Source organism: Gymnoscopelus braueri (assembly GCF_963280865.1).
Source record: "Gymnoscopelus braueri genome assembly, chromosome: 6".
Taxonomy (NCBI): Eukaryota; Metazoa; Chordata; class Actinopteri; order Myctophiformes; family Myctophidae; genus Gymnoscopelus; species Gymnoscopelus braueri.
Genome location: NC_137607.1, coordinates 42,867,993 through 42,891,500, shown reverse-complemented (window position 1 = coordinate 42,891,500; position 23,508 = coordinate 42,867,993). Strand labels below are relative to the sequence as shown.

General features: G+C 43.1%; 1 protein-coding gene across 2 annotated transcripts in view; it reads left to right on the top strand.

Annotated features, from left to right (window-relative positions):
- The window catches only part of kank3 (KN motif and ankyrin repeat domains 3), a 52,463-nt gene that overhangs the window by 16,006 nt on the left and 12,949 nt on the right, over nucleotides 1-23,508 (top strand). The window contains exons 1-12 of one of the 2 annotated variants that reach the window (XM_080431742.1): nucleotides 1,353-1,454; nucleotides 6,465-6,568; nucleotides 10,822-10,909; nucleotides 11,836-11,941; nucleotides 12,428-12,950; nucleotides 13,361-13,645; nucleotides 13,957-15,187; nucleotides 18,583-18,685; nucleotides 18,829-19,059; nucleotides 19,756-19,846; nucleotides 21,624-21,843; nucleotides 23,164-23,306. In XM_080431742.1, the coding sequence (XP_080287868.1) occupies nucleotides 10,873-10,909; nucleotides 11,836-11,941; nucleotides 12,428-12,950; nucleotides 13,361-13,645; nucleotides 13,957-15,187; nucleotides 18,583-18,685; nucleotides 18,829-19,059; nucleotides 19,756-19,846; nucleotides 21,624-21,843; nucleotides 23,164-23,306 (2,970 nt within the window). In that variant the 5' untranslated portion in view covers nucleotides 1,353-1,454; nucleotides 6,465-6,568; nucleotides 10,822-10,872. Of the gene's footprint in view, nucleotides 1-1,352; nucleotides 1,455-6,464; nucleotides 6,569-10,821; nucleotides 10,910-11,835; nucleotides 11,942-12,427; nucleotides 12,951-13,360; nucleotides 13,646-13,956; nucleotides 15,188-18,582; nucleotides 18,686-18,828; nucleotides 19,060-19,755; nucleotides 19,847-21,623; nucleotides 21,844-23,163; nucleotides 23,307-23,508 lie in introns of those variants that run through there. The other variant, XM_080431741.1, reaches the window with a different exon arrangement.

Genomic DNA, 23,508 nt, shown 5'->3' with positions numbered 1-23,508 from the left:
AGCATAGCATTGCCATATGCAGAATTGGGGGGTAATTGGCGACATGACATTGAGAAATAGGTCGAAAGTGCAACATTTCGCCCCAACATTAACCCCAATTCTGGATGGCTATGGTATGTGACAGAGTCCCGAGCTCACAGTGATGGATGAGGTCACATATGGGTCCCTGCATGTAGGACATAACATGATACATGTATGTTGTCGTCCAGGAAGTGTAGTGTTCCCTGGGGGGTTGTGTGTGTTACTGAAGGCCATTTGAACCAGGGAATCAATCAACCAGTTATTATTGCTAATGTAGGAGAAAGTAAAAGCATCCGCACACACACTTGTGTGTGTGCGGATGTTTTTACCTTCTCCTTGATTCTTGCCTTGATGTCCAGCACCTGGCTTAAATACAAGATGTGCACACAATCTCCTCTGTGAATTATTGCTAATGTACACATCGTCGCCCCACGAATGGCGCGTTATGAAACTGAAAGTCGAAAGGGTTGTCTGACAGTATTCTTGTAAAATCATGGGTTTGAACGCGTTTGTGAATACAGTATACCGTCTATTAATAAACGCAGTTACACTGTAATGAATTGAGTAGGCCTATGTTATAGATGATTGTTAGAATGAGATACTCCCCCCCCCCCCACACACGTGTTAGACCTGGGTTTCGATCCTGGGTGTTAGTGTGTCACTTCTTCTACTGCTGCTCTTTACAAATCTGTCTGGAGTTCCACTTCCAGCTAAAAGTCAAACTGTAAATGGAGCCTTGAATCCAGCAGCAAAGAGCAGTCAAATGAAAATGAGTGAAGTTCTTGTAAAGATAATTGGACATAAACCTGATTCAGAAGCAGGTACTGTAGTTGTGAAACAATGTAGTGTGTCTTTCTGCCATGGAATCCATCCAATGAGGGCTTGATAAAGTTAAGGCGGTATGTCTGTAATTACGTTTATATCAACTCATAGCCGGGAACATTATTTTTCATTCCGTCTTTAAGGGATCATGTGACATTTAGTTCTGCGGTTGGGTATACGAGATGAGCGCCTTCTGCTTGAAGAATGTGTGTCTTGTGTGTGTTTGTGTTTTTTTTTGCATGTGCCTGTGTGTGCATTTTTATGCGTTCGTTTTCATCTGGAAGTGTGCGTGCATCTCTCTGCATGTTTACGCATGTTTTCGCGCGTGCCCAGCAGAGAGTGTGTGTGTGTGTGTGTGTGTGTGTGTGTGTGTGTGTGTGTGTGTGTGTGTGTGTGTGTGTGTGTGTGTGTGTGTGTGTGTGTGTGTGTGTGTGTGTGTGTGTGTGTGTGTGTGTGTGTGTGTGTGTGTGTGTGTGTGTGTGTGTGTGTGTGACAGCGTGGCTCTCAGCTGGTTAGGAGTGGGGGTGTCGAGCGGAGGAATGCGGCCTCCCTGCGCCCTGTAATTTGCTGCCTGTCATCAACTGGGAGGAAAAAAAACACCACAGCAACATGTGAGTTGCTCTGTTCTCTGCTCAGAGGAGAGGATGTGAGGAGAGGAGGTGAGGAAAGCTGGCGTAAGGAGGAGAGGAGAGGAGGGATTAAAGTTTTCAGTCACAACAACTGACTTAAATCCTTTGGATTCCATAGAGTCCAGTCTAAACTCCTGGCTTTCTCTCTAAAGCAGTGGTTTCTCAAACGTTTTAATGTCAAGGACCCCCATAACTATGAGAAGCAGGAACATAGGTTTGTAAGGATAATACCAAAACCAAATTCTCTTGATTTTTGCTAATTTTTTAGGAAACAGAATGTTGTTGTGTGTGTGTGTGTGTGTGGGGGGGCTGCTTTCACGCTGTTTCACAAATCACAAATTAGGACTTTGCGTAACATAACTTTTCAGTCATGAGATTTTCATCTTCTTTTTTTGGTTGCTTTCATCCCTGACAGAGGATAGCAGAGGAAGTGGAGTTATGAAGGAGGGAGAGGGAGTGGAGGAGGAAGGAAAATTAGAAGAGAGGAAAGGAGAACAGAACACAATAGAGAACAACGATAAAGGAAATGGGGGGGGATCATAGGGAAAGGTGGATGAAGTAAAGGAGAAAGAAGAGAGGATGGGTGAGGACGGATAAAATTAGGTAGCAGGAGAGACGCTGCTTCACACAGATGTTTGTGGATAGATGGCTAGATGGATGGACGGAGAGAGAGACAGACAGACCTTTATTGAGTTGTCGTCATGATAATACTGGAGTTATGAAACACAGGACAGACACAGAAAAAAGATACAGGTAGAGTTGAAAAACAAAGGGAGAGGTATGTATAGGCTACTACAACAACAGTATTCTTGCTTGGCCCTCTGCACTTGTACCGCCTGGGATTAGCGTAACATTGATTTATTAACAGGTATAAATATAGTCAAAGTATATTAATAGTATTAACAGAGGTATTAACAGGTAGTCAAAGTGTGCATAGACAATGTATCCTCATTAGTGTGTGTAATATATATACATATATATATCTATATATATATATGTATATATATTACACACACTAATGAGGATATATACAGTATATAACTAAGTGGAAAGGCCGGTTATATGCACGCAGTGCTACTGTATACATGGTCAGTGTTTTGTTTTCTGTGGCATATTTTAACATTCTTCACTGCATCAGTACAGTGTTTGAGTTGAGCAGCTGTGTGAACCAGATGAATAACTGGCTTTGTGCCGTAGACGGTCCAATAAAACTGCCAGCGCTGCATCTATGAGACATCACTCTATTAATCAAATCACAGTTTGCCAGCTCACTGGCTGCGCCTGCAGGAGAGAACACTGCTTGTTCACACACATGTCCCGTACATTCTGTCCCAGTCCTACTGTTGTTCGGTCTGATGGATAGAATGCTGAGCTTGCGTTGATTTATATACAAAAATAAAAAATAAATGCCTACCTTGGTCTAGAAAAACGGAAGCTCGGTCACACAATTGCCTTCTCTGGTCAATCCTCGAACACCCATAGTGTACACATATTTGTTGACCAAGCGGCCGAACTTAAGTTTCTCAGGACGGTGGCTGGCATCTCTCTTTTACGGATAGGTTAAGGAGTTCGGTCATCAGTGATAGAGATAGATAGATAGCTTTATTGTCATTCAACTATACAGTACAGGAAATGCATAATTGAATGAAATTCCGTTCCACTAGATGGCTCCTAGTTAAAAAAATACTAAAATACTACTAAAATCACCACAAATAAAATCAGTCAGTCCTTGAGTCCTCAGCAGTATATAGGAGAAAGGATAGAGGATATATTGCTCTTGTAGGGTATTAGGGCACTTTTTGTTAGAGTTCACAAGTCTGATGGCTTGGGGAAAGAAACTCTTGCGAAATCTGGCTGTTCTGCACCGGATGCTGCGGAACCTTTTGCCAGAGGGCAGCCCAGTGAACAGTCCATGATGTGGGTGGGTAGGGAGAGACTCAGAGTAGAGCTGCTGCTAATTACTGTGGAAATGAGCCAGTTGAGGTGGTTCGGGCATCTAATACGGAAGCCTCCTGGACTCCTTCCATAAGGAGGTTTTCCACACCCGTCCAGCTGGAAAGATATCATCACGGGGCAGACCAAGGACCAGATGGGGTCATTATATCTCCACGCTGGCCTTGGAACACCTCGGGATCCCTCAGTTAAGCGTTACGCTAATGTGGGAAGTCTGGGATTCTCTGCTGGAACCTGATTCCGGTAGAGGATGGATGGATCATTGATGGATGGATATAATATTTGTTCCGATCTGCTGTCTGGGTGCTTATTTGAGGGGTATCTCCCACACTACTGATTCTGCATTATGTGTAAAGGTGTGCTGTGTAGAGTAATATAACTAAAGACTCAGGGTTGTGGGGTCCCCAGCTATATCGTTGATTAGGAACCAAGTGAAAAATCTACAGATCTGTAACCCTGAGAGTGAGCAAATGGAACCAAATGGACCATTACAGGTCCATTTGGTTCCATTTGCACACTCTCAGAGTTATGGGGTTCGGTGGCCTATACCAAACTGGGGGTCCTTAAAAAAAGAAAAAAGAAAATTGAGAACCGCTGTTATAATGAAAAAAAACACGACACTCACAGCTGTTATGTTACTTACTTTAACACTCACCCACCGTGTTCTAACAGCATAGATTCTATAATGTGTGTGTGGTGTATTTCCCAGGGGTCAGAGGGGTCAGCTGACATGGTGACATTAAGCAGAGGTGGATTCCTTCCCCTGCTGATAACAGTAGAAACAACACTCTACACTCCTAGCTGTGACTCCTTTGCTTTCCTTTCGTTTGTTCCATCTCTATTTTGATCTTACTCTCACTTTCTATCATTGCTGCTACACTGTCTTCTTTCCTTCTGTTTTTCTTTTCTTTAACCACATGAACCCTAGCATCATTCGGTGAAAATAGCCGATCTACAAGCTCACAACAACAACGCGATGGGTTGTGGGCTATTTAGTGTAGAGGGAAAACAGTTGGCCTAGTAAATGGCCCTGTGGGACGCCGGGCAAATAAATATATGGTTTAATGGTTAGACTAAATAACAAATTATGATTTTATCCTTCATTGAACGGCCTTGCACTGTACATAATCAATTGCAGTAAAGGACACAATGTCAGTATATACTAAATTATATACTTATATACTGTATACTCTCTTATATACATGCAGTATACTGTATAATGTGTGTTGGAGAAAGCCCCTCCCTCCCAGTAGGATGAGACAGTATCTTGGTATGTCTGTTGTTGTTGACATTGTACAGACCTGTTGTAGCTTGCAACTTGAATGTGCCTTGGGCTATGGACAATAGATCTGTGTGTGTGTGTGTGTGTGTGTGTGTGTGTGTGTGTGTGTGTGTGTGTGTGTGTGTGTGTGTGTGTGTGTGTGTGTGCGTGTGCGTGTGTGTGTGTGTGTGCGTGCACGCTTTCTTTTCATGCACGCAGTGTGCATGAAAAGAAAGCAAAAGAATGATCTTGTGTGTTTATTATAAAAACAGTAGAAAGACTAGAAACCGCACACTCTAGTTTTTGGATGCACCAGTGAACTTTGTTATCTGACCCAGCAAAGCTGTGTGTTTATATCACTGTATCTCTGAGCACCGAGTGGGAAGAATGTGTGTGTGTGTGTGTGTGCGCGCATGTGTATGTGCGCGCGCGCGCCTGTGTGTGGTTCATGTGGGGATCGACCGCAAATCCCCACAAGGGGATACCAGTCAAAACTGACCTTGTGGGTTGATGTTTCTTGGTTCCCACGAGGGAAAGGTTTTTAGAGTAAAGGTTTCAATTAGTAAAACATTGAGATTAGGATTAGGCAATTCAGGGATTAGGTTTAGGGCTAGAGTGAGAGGTTAGTTTTAGGGTCAGGGACATGGATTTGAGGGTTAGATTAGGTCGGGGCAAGTAGGTTAAAGGTAGGGTAAGTGATATTTTTTGGTTAAAACAAAAAGTATTTTTTTTAAAGGTTAAAATACTATATTCTGATAGTAATCATTGCTATAGAGTGTTTTTTCAGTAACAGATGTCTCCCTGTCTCTCCAGCTCTCTTAATAAACAGAAAATACATTTTTCGGTAGGTGTCAAAATCTCAGCCAATCAGGAGAAAGTACCCATTTTTAAGCTTAATTTGTATAGTTTTCAGTTCAAATTTTGCATGCTCATTTCTTAGTGTCATCACTTCCAATTTCACTTGTTTAATCTGTGTCCTGATTGAGTTCTCTGTCCTGGTTGGATAAAATTGGAAATGAAACTACAAAAAAAAACAAAAAAACTACAAAATACATTTTCTGTTTTATAAAGAGCTGGAGAGACATGGAGACTCTTTATATGGACAGGACACCCTATAGTAACGAGTACTATCAGAACATAGACCCATTTTGCAATTATTTGAAACTTTGCAAATCACTTACACTACCTTTAAGTAAAAAAAAAATGGCGTTCTTAATGAAAAATTGCTTTTGACGTCCCCACAAGGATGTGTGTCGGGGAGGAGCGTGCCTCATCGACCTTGAAGTTATCTTGTTTTGTCTGCGTTGTCTAGAGCAGTGGTTCCCAGACCTTTTAGCTCAAGACCCAAAAGAGAGATTAGCCCGGGACCCAAACTAGTGAAAATATCTACAAGCTCACAACACGGCGTGAGGCGACGCGGTGTGAGCTTGTAGATTCTTCTTAAACCTTTTTTAAAATTATTTACCAAAAATATTTTATGAAATACTTTTTGAAAAATTTTGGAATTGTTTTTAATTGATGAAAAGTTGTGATTTATTATTAAAAAAATCAAATATAATATAACGTATATATTTTTTTTAATGTAGGAAACAAAAAAAGGGATTATTTACTCGCGAGTCGCGACCCATAAAAATTGGTCCGCGACCCAAACATGGGTCCGACCCAGGACCCGAAACAATGGTCTAAACTATGTTTAGACTGTTCTGACTCTCTCTCTCTCTCTCTCTCTCTCTCTCTCTCTCTCTCTCTCTCTCTCTCTCTCTCTCTCTCTCTCTCAGTGGGTGGGTGCAGTAGTGACGCCCGGCAGGAGAGAGAGAGGGAGGTGTCCAGCTGCAGAGATCGGACAGCTGTGTGACTCCGTCACCGCCAGGCCCAGAGAGACGTGCGTACACACACACACACACACACACACACACACACACACACACACACACACACACACACACACACACACACACACACACACACACACACACACACACACACACACACACACACACACACACACACACACATAGAGCAGAAAGGTAAACTCTAATAGAGACGTGCACGTGCACGCACACACACACACAGCACCACAATAAGTACCAAAAATAGCACACCTACAAGATCGAAGTGCGGCGCGAACTGACACGCTTTGAATTTGTAGATCTGCTATATTTTGCTATTTTTTTATTTGAATCCTGAAAAGTAACAGCTTTGGACATAGAGGTTTCCACCCGACAGAGACGATATGCTGTATACAGTGACAGCATGTGAGGTTCAGTACAGTATGTGTGCAGACTGCAGATGTGTTGTGAAGAGTGTGTATCCCAGAACCAGAGCTGACGATTAGTAATTTTGCAAACGTTGGGGTTTTGGGGGTTTTAAACATGTCTTTTGGTTTCAAAATTCCTGCTATGATCTTTATTGCAGTATATTATTACAGTCAGACTCAGAGTTAATGTCGGTTTGGTGCATTCTACTCAGTATACTCACCCCATACTTCATATATACAGTCAAATCCTCAGTGTTAATTTATCCATTTGTAACTCAGAGTTTTAAGGGAAAGGTATCGTCCAGCGGTGGGGACATAACTTTTCTGCATTCACCAAGCAGATGGCTTGCACAGATGGCTTTTTGATGAGCGCTCAGTGGGGAACTGCTATTTTCAAATAAGTATAAAGGGATAGTGGTTAATGCATGTTTTGTAATTATAAACAAAAATCTACAAAGTAACTAAAGTTTTCAAATCATTGTAGTGGAGTAAAAAGTACAATGTTTTTGTAGAAGTAAAAGTGCTGAAATGTTTAAATACTCCAGTAAAATAAAAAATCCTCAAATTTGTACTTAAGTACAGTACTTGATTACATGTACTTAGTTACTTAAATTTCCACCACTGCTGATTATCATACGGCCTCTCTACTCTACCCACTCAGTTACGGCCACCACAAATAAATAAACTTGGAGGGTTTTACTGTGTACTGGTCTATGTAATCAGACACTCAAAGCGTAAACGCACTCAGTCACCCGTTCCACTGTAAATGAAGTTTTACTACAAGGCTACATTTTGCTCTCAAGGCAAGATGACTCCGTTCCCAGTGCCTCTTCTCTCTCCCTGGTGAACCAGTGTGTGTGAGACAGCTGTTGGAGGTTTTAGCGCTGGTGGTGAGCGTCACGAGGACAGTGGTTTTACAGTACAGTTAACAGGCTGATCCTCTCGATAAAAGTAACGTCGGACTCGGCCTTGTGGCTTTTGGACCCAGTTCAAAACCTTTTATGGGGGCTATTGTTTTGGCTGCATTTCCCTTGCCTTTCATCTGTTGTACGTGTGTGCACGCACGCACGCACGCACGCACGCACGCACGCACGCACGCACGCACACAGGCACGCACGCACGCACGCACGCACGCACGCACGCACGCACGCACGCACGCACGCACGCACGCACGCACGCACGCACGCACGCACGCACGCACGCACGCACGCACGCACGCACGCACGCACGCACGCACGCACGCACGCACGCACACACACGCACACACACACACACAGGTATCCGCCCACGTTGACTTTTTAGGCATTCATAGTTACTTACAATGAGTGTAACAGAAGAATATAAATTCTATCAGTGCACGGGTTAGGGTCATAGTGCCCTGACAATAGAACACACACACATGCACACACGCACGCACGCACGCACGCACGCACGCACGCACGCACGCACGCACGCACGCGCACACGCGCACACGCGCACACACACACACACACACACACACACACACACACACACACACACACGCACACGTTGTACATATTGGACATATTGTATACACTCATAATAACACACACAGCTTGAAGGTGTGAATGATGTCATGGTGAATCCCCTGTCAACACATCCATCACATGTACCTTGACAGAACCTCTTTGTCTGTCAGACGTACGTCTGTACAAACTCTACAGGAAGCATGTTAGTCATTTATATATGATATACTCGCCTCTATACAGGAGCTGACAGTCTAAACATATCTGTTGCTGTCGGGCAGAAACCTTTTATCTCCATTTTCCAACTTCTTGTGTTTTTTCAGCGTCACACAAAAGCGTCAAAAGTATAGCAGATATGCAAGCTCGATGCGACATGTTTTCTTTAGCTTGTAGATCTGCTACTTTTGCTATTTGTGAATTTGAATCATGAAAAGTACAAGCAATTTTTGTCATATGAGGTTTCCACCCGACAGAGACAATATTCTCCTTTAATGAGTACAGGAGCTGACTTTCATGTATCTGATAGTCTTATCTGGAGACACTATAAAACACGTTACAACAACCGATGGTATGTACAGTACACTTATTATTATACTGTTCAAGGCCAGTGGTGGAAAAGGTACTAGTAATGTTGTACTTAAGTAAAAGTATCAATACTGCAATGTAGAAACAAGTAAAAGTCCGTTAATCAAAATTTACTTGAGTAAAAGTACAAACGTAAATCAAAATATACTTAGATTACTATACATTAAAAATTTATAAACATCCTTTGAAAATAGACAAAGTTTAAATAGGGCTGAAGTGGTTAATGTATGTTTTGTAATAATAATCAAAATCTAATCAAAAAAGTAACTAGTAACTAAAGTTTTCAAATAACTGTAGTGGAGTAAAAAATTAAAAATTTGCCTCTGAGATATAGTGGAGTAGAAGTAAAAGTATTGAAAATCGGAAATACTCCGGTAAAGTAAAAATACCTGTCAAGGTTTTGCAATGTTACATAATTATCAGAATCTGCTTTGGTTGCGTTGGTTTACACGTTGAAAGAGCGACTCGGAGAGCTGTTTAACTGTGCAATGTACAGTAAGTCAATGAGGGATAATACTGTATTCTAGCATATCAATTTCTAATCAACATAGCTAAATATTGAAAATAGCTCACCAATATTTGGAGTTACATCATGGCAAAGGAAAGCACACAATTAAACCTTTAACAAAGTGTAATTTGCTTTAAGGGGAAAGCGTGAGTATGAGAATAGTATACTAGTCTGTTTTGGGAGCCAACGAAGTGTCACACAGGCTAACGAGCTATGAGAGCACATATAAAGTTGTCCAGGTCTTTCTGTACTTTGTAGTGGCTTTACAGCTCCTGTAAAGAAGCTTCTATATCCGTTGTTAAAAGGAGAGCGCAGAGCCACTTACTGTAGCTCGTTCAGAGTGAAGGTTTCCTGTGTGTGTGTGTGTGTGTGTGTGTGTGTGTGTGTGTGTGTGTGTGTGTGGGTGTGTGTGTGGGTGTGTGTGTGTGTGTGTGTGTGTGTGTGTGTGTGTGTGTGTGTGTGTGTGTGTGTGTGTGTGTGTGCGTGTGTGCGTGTGCGTGTGCGTGTGTGTGTGTGTTAGCAGGTCTCTAGTACCTCCACAGTGTTGGAGGAGTCAGCTTCCAAAACCAGACCTCTATAACATCTGGAAAATGTGACTCCTATAATGCTACACAGTAAAATCCTCAGTGTTCATTCAACTCTGAGCAGTGTACAAATGTAACCAAATGGACCCGTTAAGGTGCCATTTGTTTACATTTGTACATGCTCCTCATCAGAGTTACTAATTAATGCAATAACCTGAGTTTAGTATGGCTAAGAGGCGTAGCAAGTATGATGCAGAACGGAGTGCCTCCAACTCTATAGCTGTACTAAAATTGTGTTAAACCACAGCCTTGCGTGGCTTATTACTTTTCTAAAATGGTTACCAAATATGGCAACATGAAAACTGTTTTAATAAGAATTTCACTGCAAGAACAATTTGTAGCCGTGCGTGTTGCAGTATCTGCCTTGTTTTAAAGATTTGTAAAAATGTGCACATATACAGGACGAAAAGGAACGCTCTTTGCCATACGGAAAAGTAATTTACGAACGGTAATAGATCCTTGGAACTTTGCGTTGAATATTGTAAACAAGATGTTGGTGCTTTGACACTGATGCATGCGGTTCAGATGTGTGTCTAGCGAGTATTTTACAACGGGATTCAGCCATTCAGAAGCAAGGACTCGAACTATCCGTCTTAGAAATATAAATGAACACTTTTTACTGTGTCTTACAAAATTAAAAAGTCAACTGTACTGCACTTTTAAAACGACAGCTGAATGTGTAGTGAATGTGTGTTTGTGTTCTTTCCGTCCCAGGTGTTGAGTTGACTCCGTCAGGTTGTCAGCTGAAGCTTCCTCTCCACAAACATGACTCAGTCTGTTCAAGCGCCCCCAAAGCTGCCTGGTAAGTCAACATATTAGGACACTTCATGAACCTGAGATCCTCAGGTACTGTAGGTCCTCCTTGGTTGTTCCTAAAACTGATTGGGCCTTTTCCGGCACCAAAGCTGTGGAACGCCGTGCCCGACGATCTAAGGCTAACAAACCTAGTGTCATATTTTAAATCACTTCTGAAAACCTACTTTTATGTTGAGGCCTTTTCATTTTGTTTATTTTATTGACATTCTGTGTTTTTCTGTGTTTATCCTCATTTATACCTTCTCTTTGTGTCTTCTATGTTCTTTGTTGTTTACTTTTGATCTTTTATCTCTTACATGTTATGTTCCTGTAATTGTTTGTAAAGAACTTTGTAACCTTGTTTCAAAAAGCACCATACAAATAAAGTTTATTATTATTTACAGAACTGCATGTTCTCTAGATTCTCTTGTCTAGATATGTAGTCTAGACAAGTGGTTCTCAACCTTTTTAGGCCGTGACCCCCCATAATAATCATATTTGAACTGGGGACCCCCAAAAAATAATCATATTTGAACTGGGGACCCTTGGAGGAGTTGAGGCATTACATTTATTATGACTCAGTTCTACAGATAAATATTGTGAAAATAGCCGATCTACAAGCTCACAACGCCTCACTTTGCGAGGCGTTTTGATCTTGTAGATCGGCTTTTTTTTTTTTTTGCCTCCTTATATTATTTGACAATTTCACCAATGCTTGACCAGTTTTTATAGTATAGTTTATTACTTTTGATGCAGCAATGGTCTTTTTTCATAAAAAATAAAATAAAATAGGTAGGATATTAAAAAGTCCTTAAATTGTCACTTTACTGTCATCTGGGGACCCCCCCAAAATCATGTGGGGACCCACAGGTTGAGAAACACTGGTCTCTAGACCTTCTCTAATGTCTATGTTCTCTGTGTGTTCTCATGCAGACCTGGGGGCTCCATTCCTGTACTCCAGCCAGGAGGAGACAGAGCAGCAGGGCTCCTACTCTGTTCAGACCCCCTATGGCTTCCAGCTGGACCTGGACTTCCTCAAGTAATAATAATAATAATCATAATAATAATAATAGTACTTGTTTTACTGTATGAAAATAAAAATACATTTTGCAATATGCAAAATTGCCATATTGCCATATGCAAAAAATACATAAAAACAAAAAAATACTTGAATAAATAAATAGGAAGTTCAAATTGGGAAACAATTTGAACAACAATCAAAAGAAATCCAGTTATAAATTAAATGAATAAAAAATTCAAAGAACCTGAGAATAAAACAATCCAAAGTGTTACATACAGTAGAAACTAAGGGCCCTATCTTGCCTTACCTCTTATGCCTTAACTTTTAGCAATTTTTTACCATTTTGGAAAACATTTTAAAATAGTTCAAATAGTAGATCAACTATTTTAAAATGATTTTGAAATTAGCAAAAAATGGTTTAGGCATAAGGGGTAAGGCGGGGCACAAGATAGGGCCCTAAGTCTATGGAGGTTGTGATTTAAAAGGTGCTTGTGAACGTTCCAGGTATGTGGAGGAGATCGAGAGTGGTCACAACCTCCGGCGCGCTCCCCTGAGCTCCGGCCGGCGGAACAGCCGCGGGGTCAAGGCCTCCTCCTCCTCCATGAAGAGCCCCAGCGTGGGGGGGGGCCGGGCCAGTGGCTGGACCTCCACCGAGTCCCTGTCCTCCCCGGGGGGCAGCGAAGATGGCCGGGTCCCGCCTCCACCGCCGCCCCGGAACCGCATCGGCTCCGCCCCCTGCGAGGGCCAGTCCCTCTCGCCTCTCACCGTCCTCTGTGGCGCGTCTCCGCTGTCCGCCGGGGCCAAGGTGCCCCCGCCTCCGCCGCAGCGCAACCCCAGGGTGGAGCGCACCCTGCTGGAGACCAGCCGCCGGCTGCAGCAGGAGCAGAACCACCACCAGCACCACAACGGCAGCGGAGGGCGCTTCCAGCTGCAGGACCCTCCCAAGCCCGCCTTGAAGACCACCGCCACCTCCCCCCTGGTCCTTGCTCCTCCTCCTGGTGGGGCCTCCACCGCTGCGGACGGCACGGTAAGGCCTAATAGCCTGGTCGCAATTATTTGAGATCATCGCAATTTTGTTTGTACGAGCCTCAAAATCGTTTCCATCCTTCTGTATGAATTCATCTGTTGAGTTTTTTTAATACATTTTTACACATTTTGCAAAATAACAGAAATAGCAGATCTACATTTACAATTAGTTTTCAAAGTATGACATTATTAAATGGGGCCTGTTTTGATTATTGGTACGGGTCATATTGTCTTTATACCGGGAGTAACATGTGCATGTTTATATTATTTGTCATGTCTGACCTGTGAAAGTTTTGTTTACAAAAAAAACTATTTAAATGTTCAAAGCAAAAAAAACTAGATTAAAATGTTAATCGTGATTTTTTTGTATGACAATTAATCGTAAAAGTAAAATGTCACGATCGTTTATAGCCCTACGGCTCGGCGCCACTGCAGACCTCCACGCCGGCTACTCCATCATCTCAGGGCGGCTGGGTCAAACCCAGCCCGCAGACGTCCGGACGCAACACTCCGGGCGTTGGCGCCGCCGGCGTCGCCACACTCCCACCCAGCCAGCTGCAGACGGTCAGGGAGCAGATGGCCACGGCTCTGAGGCAGCTGAAGGAGATGGAGGAGAGGGTGAAGGGTGTTCCGGCACTGGAGAGAGAAGTGGCCAAGCTTCGCGCGGAGAAAGACATGCTCCTGTTGTCACTGCAGGTAGGGATGGGACGATGTGAAACATGTCACGATTATTTTGGCTAAAAGTATTGCGATTAACAATATTATCGCAATAAAATATGCTTAAAACTTAAAATGCCACTGTTGTTGACCACTTGAATGCCCAGCATTCCTATATTGGAGAACGTTCGCCTCTTTACAGGTCCATTTTTATCAAGTATAGAGAGTTTAAATGGTACTGAGTTCACAGCTCAACAAAAGCGAATTCATCGACCGACAATTTCACGACAAATTTAAATCTTTTTTATAAAAGCTTTTTATAACAATTATTGTCCCATCCCTAACTGCAGGAGAAGGAAGCGGCTGAGAAGCAGGCCCAGATGCAGCAGATGCAGCAGATGCAGCAGATGAAGCAGATGCAGCAGGAGCAGCAACAGCAACAGCAACAGCAACAGCAACAGCAACAGCAACAGCAACAGCAACAGCAACAGCAACAGCAGCAGCAACAACAGCAACAGCAGCAGCAACAACAGCAACAGCAGCAACAACAGCAACAGCAGCAGAAACAGCATTCTTCTACGGAGTCTTCCACCCAAACTACAGAGGCTCTGCTAACGCCAGCAGAGGCTCCTAAGGTCCAGAAAACTCCCCCCGCCTCACCTGCTCGCAAAAGCCCCGCGAAGTCCGGGGAGCTCAAGAGGCTAACGGAGAAATTCGAGGGCAAAGGCGAGAAAGCTGCCGGACCCTCAGAAAAGGTTCAGCAGAAAGTCACAGCGGTTGTCGTCGAGAGGAAATCGGTGTCCGTCGGGGACGACAGATCGATGGATTCGGTCATTTTCTACTACAGCCAGGGTGTGAAGGACGTGTCCGAGGGAACCGAGGTGGAGGTCTGTGAGAAATGCACGGGGACAGAGGCCACGCCGGTCCAGGAGGCGGGGACACAGGCCAGGGTGGAGACGGCGGAGGCCGAGGTGTGGGTGATGGAGTCGCTTCTTGGTCTGACCAGCGAGGCACAGCGGGAGATAGACACCTTGCAGGACACTATCAAATTCCAACAGGAGTCCATCGGATCTCTTGAGGAGCGGTTAAGTGTAGCGGACAGAGAAATGGACACTCTAAAAGCCCAGGTGGAGGAGACAAAGTCTAAAGTCATGCTGGACAAAGGGGTTCTGGCCAAACCAGACATGGCGCACGCACACGTAGAAACACACAAGTCCACCTTACAGCACGCAGCAGTTTCATGTTGCCCGGACGTTGCTGACGCGTGTGTAGGGGACGATCTACCGACCAATCAGAACGAGCAGAGCACCCAGACCGACGTCGAGGAGAAACCGGCAGAGCCGGAGCCGGAGCCGGAGCCGGTTCCGGTTCCGGTTGCCGTGGTGAGCACCGGGAGCCAATGGGAAAACGTGTTTGAGGAAGTGGTTGGAAAGCAGGAAGTAGCTGCAGCCGCCATAGTGCCAAAGAGGAGACAGATGACCATCGCTGAGTACCAGGTGTCTCCTGAGGAGGAGATGGTCAGTGGTGCGGAGAAGAAGGATGAAGAGGTCAAAGTGAACGCACCCAGCAACCCCAAGACTGGTGAGTGTTCATGTGCCTTCACAGCACCTAGGGTGACCACACCAAAACAACACAGAGTCTAATTATTCAATCTCCATTCATCGCTCCATAGTAAGTTACTTACTATCTGTGCAGTTTGTGAACGAAGCCACAATAATCACAGTGCGGTGCTTAGTATACAGGCTGGCTGCATGTCCTGACCTAGTCAGTTCAGTGCACAGGGTTTCAAAGTGGGATCTGCCAGGCGGGGCAATTGGAAAGGGAGAGGGATTCATATATTTAAAAAATATCAATTAAAATGCAATTCATAAAACTCATTGTGGCAGTTTAAATAGCACATCTACAAGCTCACAATGTGTCACGTTGCGATGTGATGTGAGTTTGTACCGTAGATTTTAGAAGAGATTTGATGTAGAGGAAAATACTATAACTGAACTAGTATAGAGTCCTGGGGGACCCCGGTAAACAGATGTACAGTAAACGGTGTACAGAGTTTAAGTGGGGACACTTAAACTCTGTAATGTGATCCTATGTGGGGACAGGTCCCCACATAGGATCACATACAGTAGTACAGAGTTAGTGTCGAAGTGTCCTTCGGCAAGACACTGAACCCTACATTGCCTCCAATGTAGGTCGGCGCTAGCTTGCCACCATTGGTGTGTGAATGTGGGAAAAGTGAGGACGCTGGCGTCGACTGTTCGCCGCTTCACCTCCCAATGTCCCCCCTGTATGAATGAATGAACCATTGTAAAGCGCTTTGAGCACTTGGAAAAGAGCTATAAAAATGCAATTCATTACATGTAAGAGAATCGGACTGGTTGGACACATGTTGACAGCTAGAGACAGTCAGACAACAATGAAGAATGAATCATTCCATACAACTGGCAAATACTGTATACATCCCATTGAAAAACAAGCAGTTGTATTAATATACTGTAATATGTGGAAAAGTACCACGTATCTTTTTGGACAGCTTGGACGTCGATTCCGTCTGTCCACACAACTCCACATCTGTTATTGTCCAGCTGAGTGTTTAATGTCCCTGCAGAATGAAACATTGGACATCTAATCAACTTAAACCCTCTGCGTTTTGGTTGGAATTCCCCCTTTTCCAAAAGTAGAGTGAGAACTTGATGACTGCTTGAATCCATTAAGTTATAATATGTGATTGCCTGGTTGTCGCACGCAAGCCCCGCTCTCTATGAGTGCTCTTTATTCTGACACTAGTCTGTCTGTCTGTCTGTCTGTCTGTCTGTCTGTCTGTCTGTCTGTCTGTCTGTCTGTCTGTCTGTCTGTCTGTCTGTCTGTCTGTCTGTCTGTCTGTAGTGAACCTATGTGATCCCCACCTTCTATATTTAGATACATTCATATTCAGCATGACTTTTTTTAACCACTTAAGTGCTATATACTTTGTTGTACAACAGATAGCGGTTATATCCAGGACATGCATCTGTATTTGAAGCTGGTGAGAGAGAGTTGTTTTGAAAGAGTCCCTTTTTTAAGACAGGGTGTTTTCCAAACACATGTGCACACACAAGATGTCTGTCTAATTCTGTTTAATAATACACAATATTCCCTCTAGTGTACTGTTCAATGGAAATGCATTTGTTGTACGGATGAATCAAAACAATTAATGTAAAGTACAAATTGAGTACCCTGAAAAGCACTCGAAACAATTGTATTATTAACATGGTCAAGCAACTGAATTGAATGAAATAGTGTTTTCTGCTGTTTCACACGGTGCAGGCTCTCCGAAATAAAAAAATATAAAAATACAAAAGTTAGATATTTTTCAACGTACTCGAGGCAAATTCCGTAAGCAACTAGCAATTAGGACTATCACAAACACATTGAGTGGACTAAACGGAAGTATGGACATCACACAGCTTAGTGAAAGTGAGGCATAAAGGTATATAACCCCAAGTATCTGGTTCTCTAAAGCAGAAATCTAGCTGTGCTATCCTGATTTTTTCCTGGAAAAGGAAGCCAGCGTTTTTGTTTACGTGACATTTGTGAGAAAAATAAATACAAATACACACGTTGCATTTTCTTAAACAAATATATTTTTTAGCCTTTTTGGGGTCTTTTTGAACCCTAACCCTCATGCCTCAGTTATACTTATTGTTGCATGTCACGCACCGAAAATAGCTGATCTAACAAGCTCATTCTATTTTATGTGTGTGACACCAGCGTGTAACTAAGTATAAATCAGCCATAACTCTAACCCTAACCTCTAAACCTAACCTCTAAATACCTACCTGAATCTTTTCCTAATTGTAAACTCAAAACAACTTTTTTAACCATAAAGACAAGCATTTCTCTTGTGAGGACCAGGAAAACTGTCCTCACGTACAGTATATTTCTCAAATTCTACTTTACTTGTGGGGACATTTGGCCCTCACGTATAGTATAATAGTAGGCACACAAGCACGCACACGCACACACACACACACACACACGCACACACACACACACACACACACACACACACACACACACACACACACACACACACACACACACACACACACACACACACACACACACACACACACACACACACACACACACACACACACAGCTTGAAGGTATGAATGATGTCATGGTGAATCCCCTGTCAACACATCCATCAAACGTACCTTCACAGAAGGTCTTTGTCTGTCAGACATCTGACAAACACTCTCTCACTCTCTCACTCTCTCTCTCTCTCTCTCTCTCTCTCTCTCACGCACGCACGCACGCACGCACGCACGCACGCACGCACGCACGCACGCACGCACGCACACACACACACTTGTTTTTAGGTTCTCCTAGCTCCTCCTCCTTAACATCAGAAGGGAGAGTGATGCTGTCACATCCTGTGTATTGACAAATGTCTTCCTGTCCCTGATGATGGATAATAATCATGTTTTAGGCCATGTGGCTTTGAGGAAAGTACTACAACTGTGTGCTTTGCTTTGTTCGTTGTCTACTATGGTCCCCCAGGGCTTAGTCTCGCGTAGCCAGACTACTATTGCACAATCTCTGGAACTACACCTCCTGAGAGCAGAGAAAGGAAGCTGTAATCTGTTCGTCATTTCCGTTTATGGAAATATATTTTTAAACATCTTTAAAATAGAATTTCCATTTCTGATAAGCAGTAAACTATATAGGCTTTGCTTATTTTGATTTATATTAGGACAAATTTGCGTGACTGTAAAGACATCCACTTTACTCCACGCTCATTTTCAGAGCTTTCGTTGCACAGAACTGTATGACGGAAGCATTTGAAATTTGTGAGTCAACATTTCTGGACCACTTAACACTAACAGTGGTCACATGGGTCCGGCTATTTTCGCAGAATGTTCTCCGAATAGGGACGCTAGGGTTCATATGTTAATCCCTCCCATGTCCATGTGCATCCTCTGTGTCCGCAGGCATGTTGAAATCCATCATGAAGAGGAAGGATGGGAGTGACTCGGCGGAGAATCGAACCACCGGCAAGAAGAGCCTGCAATTCGTGGGCATTCTCAACGGAGGGTGAGTAGCACTGTAGCAGGAAACCAACATTCGTTTCCTCACCAAAACGGTGGTGGTGGGCAGCTCAGTGGGGTTTTAATGTGCAGCCACATGTAATAAAGATGTTGGATCTTTAATAATTGAATATCTTTGCTATCCCCCAGGTATGAATCAACGTCCAGCGAAGAAGAAGAAGAGGAGGAGGAGGAGGAAGTGGAAGGAGAGGGCAGTTCGTCAGGAGAAGGCGAGTGCTCCGACAGCACGGAGGAGGACGAGGCCGCGCTGGAGGAGGAGACGTCGGACGAGGAGCGCAACGTCAACCTGGACGAGAGCGACACGGACGAGGAGGCGCTGCGTGCGGCGGGCAAGGACGCTTCTGACACCGTGAAGGAGAAGTAAATAATACTAATGATAATAATATCTCAGATTTATATAGCGCTTTTCTAAGTACCCAAAGTCGCTTTACATAAAAAAAAAGGAAGGAACCAACTTTATTAAGACAGTGCTAGATTAAAATGATAAAAGGATAAGCATGGGTTGGGGAGACATCTTAACTAGATCTCAGCTGGGAAAAAGCTATCCTGAATAGATTGGCTACAGTATTTTCACAATGTTTGCCTCTTTCTTTGACAATTTGCCCAATTTGGTATTAAAAGTCATTAAATTGTAACTTTAGAAATGTGCAGATACCCTGTATACACTTATACTGTATGTTGGTTTGTTTACTGTTGAGTGAGAAAACAATTTTGCACATTAAGCTACGGTAATCATCATCAAAATAATTTGGGGACCCCTCTGGGAGCCCGACCTGTACATACTGGTTGACAATGTCATTAAAGTTAACTGAAGCAGATGTAGCACCGAATTGGACACCAGATGCAACGCCAACTTTGTTGTAGTTAGGACATCATTGCGATTACCTCTCTCCATCTGGAGAGACATAAAACGGACTCATTGTAATTTCAACTTAGTGCTGCTGAGTTCAAATTGGCACACAGTGCATGATATGTTCACTGTAAGAAACAAGTGTATGACTGACTGACTGTAGCAGATATAAAATGTCTAACCTCCTCCTGTCATGTTTGTATCAGGTTTGAGCTGAGCGCTAAAATGCGTGAAGCGTGTCTCATTCTGAAGAACCACCTGAACGATGACGTGAAAACACTGAAGAGCAAAGAGGTGGTGAGTGTCATGTTTACCTACTGATCTGATTCACTGTCCTTTACACTTTATACTTGACAGTCTAATGGGAGACTGTTGGGAAAGCAAATTGTCGATGAAACCATTAATCGATAGTTGGTTCACCTTATCGGTCGATCATCGATTAATTGATAAGTGGTGATTTTCCAGAGGAACCAGAGGGTGTGTGCCAATTGCAGTGGCATCGCATTACTCAGCCTCAACGCTTTGAGGGAATTTCACGACAATTGGCACAAACATCCACTCGGACTCAAGGATTAACTGATTAGTATGAGGTCAAAGGCCAAGGTCACTGTGATCTCTCAAAATATGTTCATTACATGTCTTCAAAGTCTTTATTCACATGTGGATGTGCGTGCACCTCTTGACCGCTATTGTACAGTAAAAGGCAACTAGTCGGTGGAGGCATACAACCACAATGCAAAATGCCTATAAAGACATGGCCAAAACAAGGATGCCAGGTTGAAAGTGGTCCAATTACACTGTGCGCTACTCAACCCGCGGCCCGCGGCCCGCATGCGGCCCCAACGCAACGTCTTGGCAGCCCCTCATGGTCAAAAAAAAAAAAAAAATGTAAAGCACAGGATAAAAATATACATTTCCGTTCAAATATATGTGTTGCTAATTTTTTTTTCAAAAACAAACAGACAGACATACATACAGGTGCGTCAATTGTTACAGATATAATGCGTAGTTTTCTATGCATTTTGGGTTTTTTGGGGGGTTTGACCCCCAATTTTTTTCGGCCGCACGGCTTCGCCGCGCGCCCAGGATAGGTGTCCGTTAATTAAATCTCTGGGAGTTGGCAACCCTAACCTTGCCATACCTTAGCTTTTGCTGAACTGACATACACACAAAATAAACAGGTACACTTTCAATATGATGTCAAAAAGTACATTTTCTTATAACAATAACAATGTGTAGTGTGTGTTACAAAATCCAAAATAGGACCGTCATTTTTAGCTGGCGGCCCCTTGGACTTTTGGTATTTTGCTGAGTGGCCCCTGAGCCATCTTAAAGGGATACTTCACTTTCACATAAAATAAACATTAAAAAAATATATTAAAAAAAAATGAAAGAAGTTATGGCAAAATAAAGGCCCCCTCACACATTAGTAGGACACTCTAATGCGTGAGGGGGCCATGAATTTTCCATTACTTTTTTCATTTATTTTTAATATATTTTTTAAATGTTTATTTTATGTGAAAGTGAAGTATCCCTTTAAGTTGAGTAGCCCTGAGTTACAGTATACTTACTATACTGTCCTCTCTTATGCTATGTTAACCCGACTATACTGTTAAACAATACTGTATACTGTCTTTTCATATGCTAAGCTATACTGTATTGTACTTTACCATATTATATTAATATGTTGTAATATAGTATAATATACTATACTGTCCTATGCTATGTTAACCAGACTTATACTGTTATATTCTATGATATACTGCCCTATGCTATGCTAGTACTACTATATTGTACTATACTATATCGTCTCTGTCGGATGGAAACCTCCTATGTCCAAAATAGTTACTTTTCAGGATTCAAATTCAGAAATATCAGAAGTAGCAGATCCACAAGCTTGTTCGAGCTTGTAGATCAGCTACTTTTGATGCTTTCGTGTGACGCTGTAGTATGATCAAGTAGGGCTTTAATTTACAAAAAAAAACACAAAAAGTTAAAATATGGAGATAAGAGGTTTCTGCCCGACAGCGATGATACATTACCCAGTACCTACTTACCCGATCCATTTTCCCAGCTCTCCAGTACCCACCTGGTCCAGTTGGAGTGGTTCCGTATCTCCAGTGCTAAGATGGCCCAGCCGCCGCGGGTGTCAGACTACCTGATGGCGTTCTCCGAGGTGTCGGCCATGCTGCTGCAGCACATCGTCAACATGACGGACGGCAACGGCAACACCGCCCTGCACTACAGCGTCTCCCACTCCAACTTCACTGTGGTGGGACTGCTGCTCGACACAGGTCAGCTCAGAGACATCGCAGTAACACACTACTATTACACCAGTGGTTAGGGCTGGACAATTAACCCCATTAAAACCGGGAAAGCATCTGTGTCATTTTAGATTGTAGCGTTGGCTATTCAAAAATAGTAGATCTACAAGCTCAAGCTGTGCTGCGAGCTTTTTTGAAAAATCTTGAAAGTGTGAGGAACTACTGATTTAGAAGGCATTTGTATTCATAGTGAAAATAGCTGATGTACATGCCCATGTGACACGTTGTGGGTGAGTCAAACTAAATGTAATGCCTCATCTCCTACAATTCCAAAAGCTTATCAGGGTTGGGGGGTTCCGAGTTCAAATATGATTATTTTGGGGGGTCGCGGCCTGAAAAGGTTGAGAACCACTGGTGTAGACAGCCATGTGTCTCCTCCGATACACATGGCCAGGTACTTACCCCTTGCACCACCCAGAAACCCATGAATCATGAATCCCAAATCTCTCCTGGCTATAACAGTATATCTATAACGCTGTCATTACAGTCATAGAAGAGATTGACGAACCATTATTTCATCTCTGCATTCCCTGCATTCCCCCGTGCTGTGAAAGTCATTAGGCATTAGGTTGTGTACACATGTCAGTGAGTACTTACAGTACTAGTATTCTGCTGGCTTCTGACCAGACAAATTAAATTCCACTAAACTGTTATCTTAAATCAACATGTTTTGCCTTTAAACACATTTAATCAAGAGTGTAGGAGTACAGGGAGTAAATGTAAGTCTGTCTGTAAATGTGAGTGACAAAGAGTCGGTCTGTGTACTGAATGCTCAAGTGTTGCCAGACTTTGCGAGAGAAATAAGCAACCACGTCTATGAAAACAAGCCCAAAAGAGACGACTATAGGCCACATGACATGAGCACTCTAACTATATATACATTGGCTATTTGAAAATAGCCTATCTACAAGCTCTCTGAGCTTGGTACAGATAATGCAGGAAACTCAATGATTAGTAGTCCTTCTCTTGTTTTTATTGAGTTAGAAAATTATAATATTATTATTATATATTTTTTTTACATTAGGGCACCTGTCGTCCCAAAGGTGTGTGCAGACTCTGTGGTGTGCATGTCCACTTGTAACCACTTGTAAGTCCGCATGGATTCAAGTTCTCAGTCGCCACGACTGATTTCAGTCATTTAGATTCCATATTAGAAGCCAGCATGTCTTCTATGGAAGAACGTTGTTGGCTCCTTTCACACTGTTTCACAAATCACACATTAGGACTTGGACATACAAACATTTTCAGACGTGAGATTTCATTTTTGCTTTAATCCACGTGTCCCTGCAGGTGTGTGCTGTGTGGACAAGCAGAACAAGGCAGGCTACACGGCCATCATGCTGGCAGCGCTCTCTGCTGTGAAGGAGGAGGACGACATGGCCGTGGTGAAGAAGCTCTTCAGCCAGGGCAACGTCAACGCCAAGGCCAGCCAGGCGAGTACTGTCACCTCAACCCTGCTCATCACAGGGCTTTAATTCTTTGGTTCTCAACCTTTTTAACCACTCAACCACTCTATTCTTAGTCAAAACGGACCCGAGATACAACTGTAACTTGGACCGCTTTTCCCATCTACTCCAAATGTCTTTGCCAAAAATAGCCGATCTACAAGCTCACAACGCGTTGCGACGCATTGTG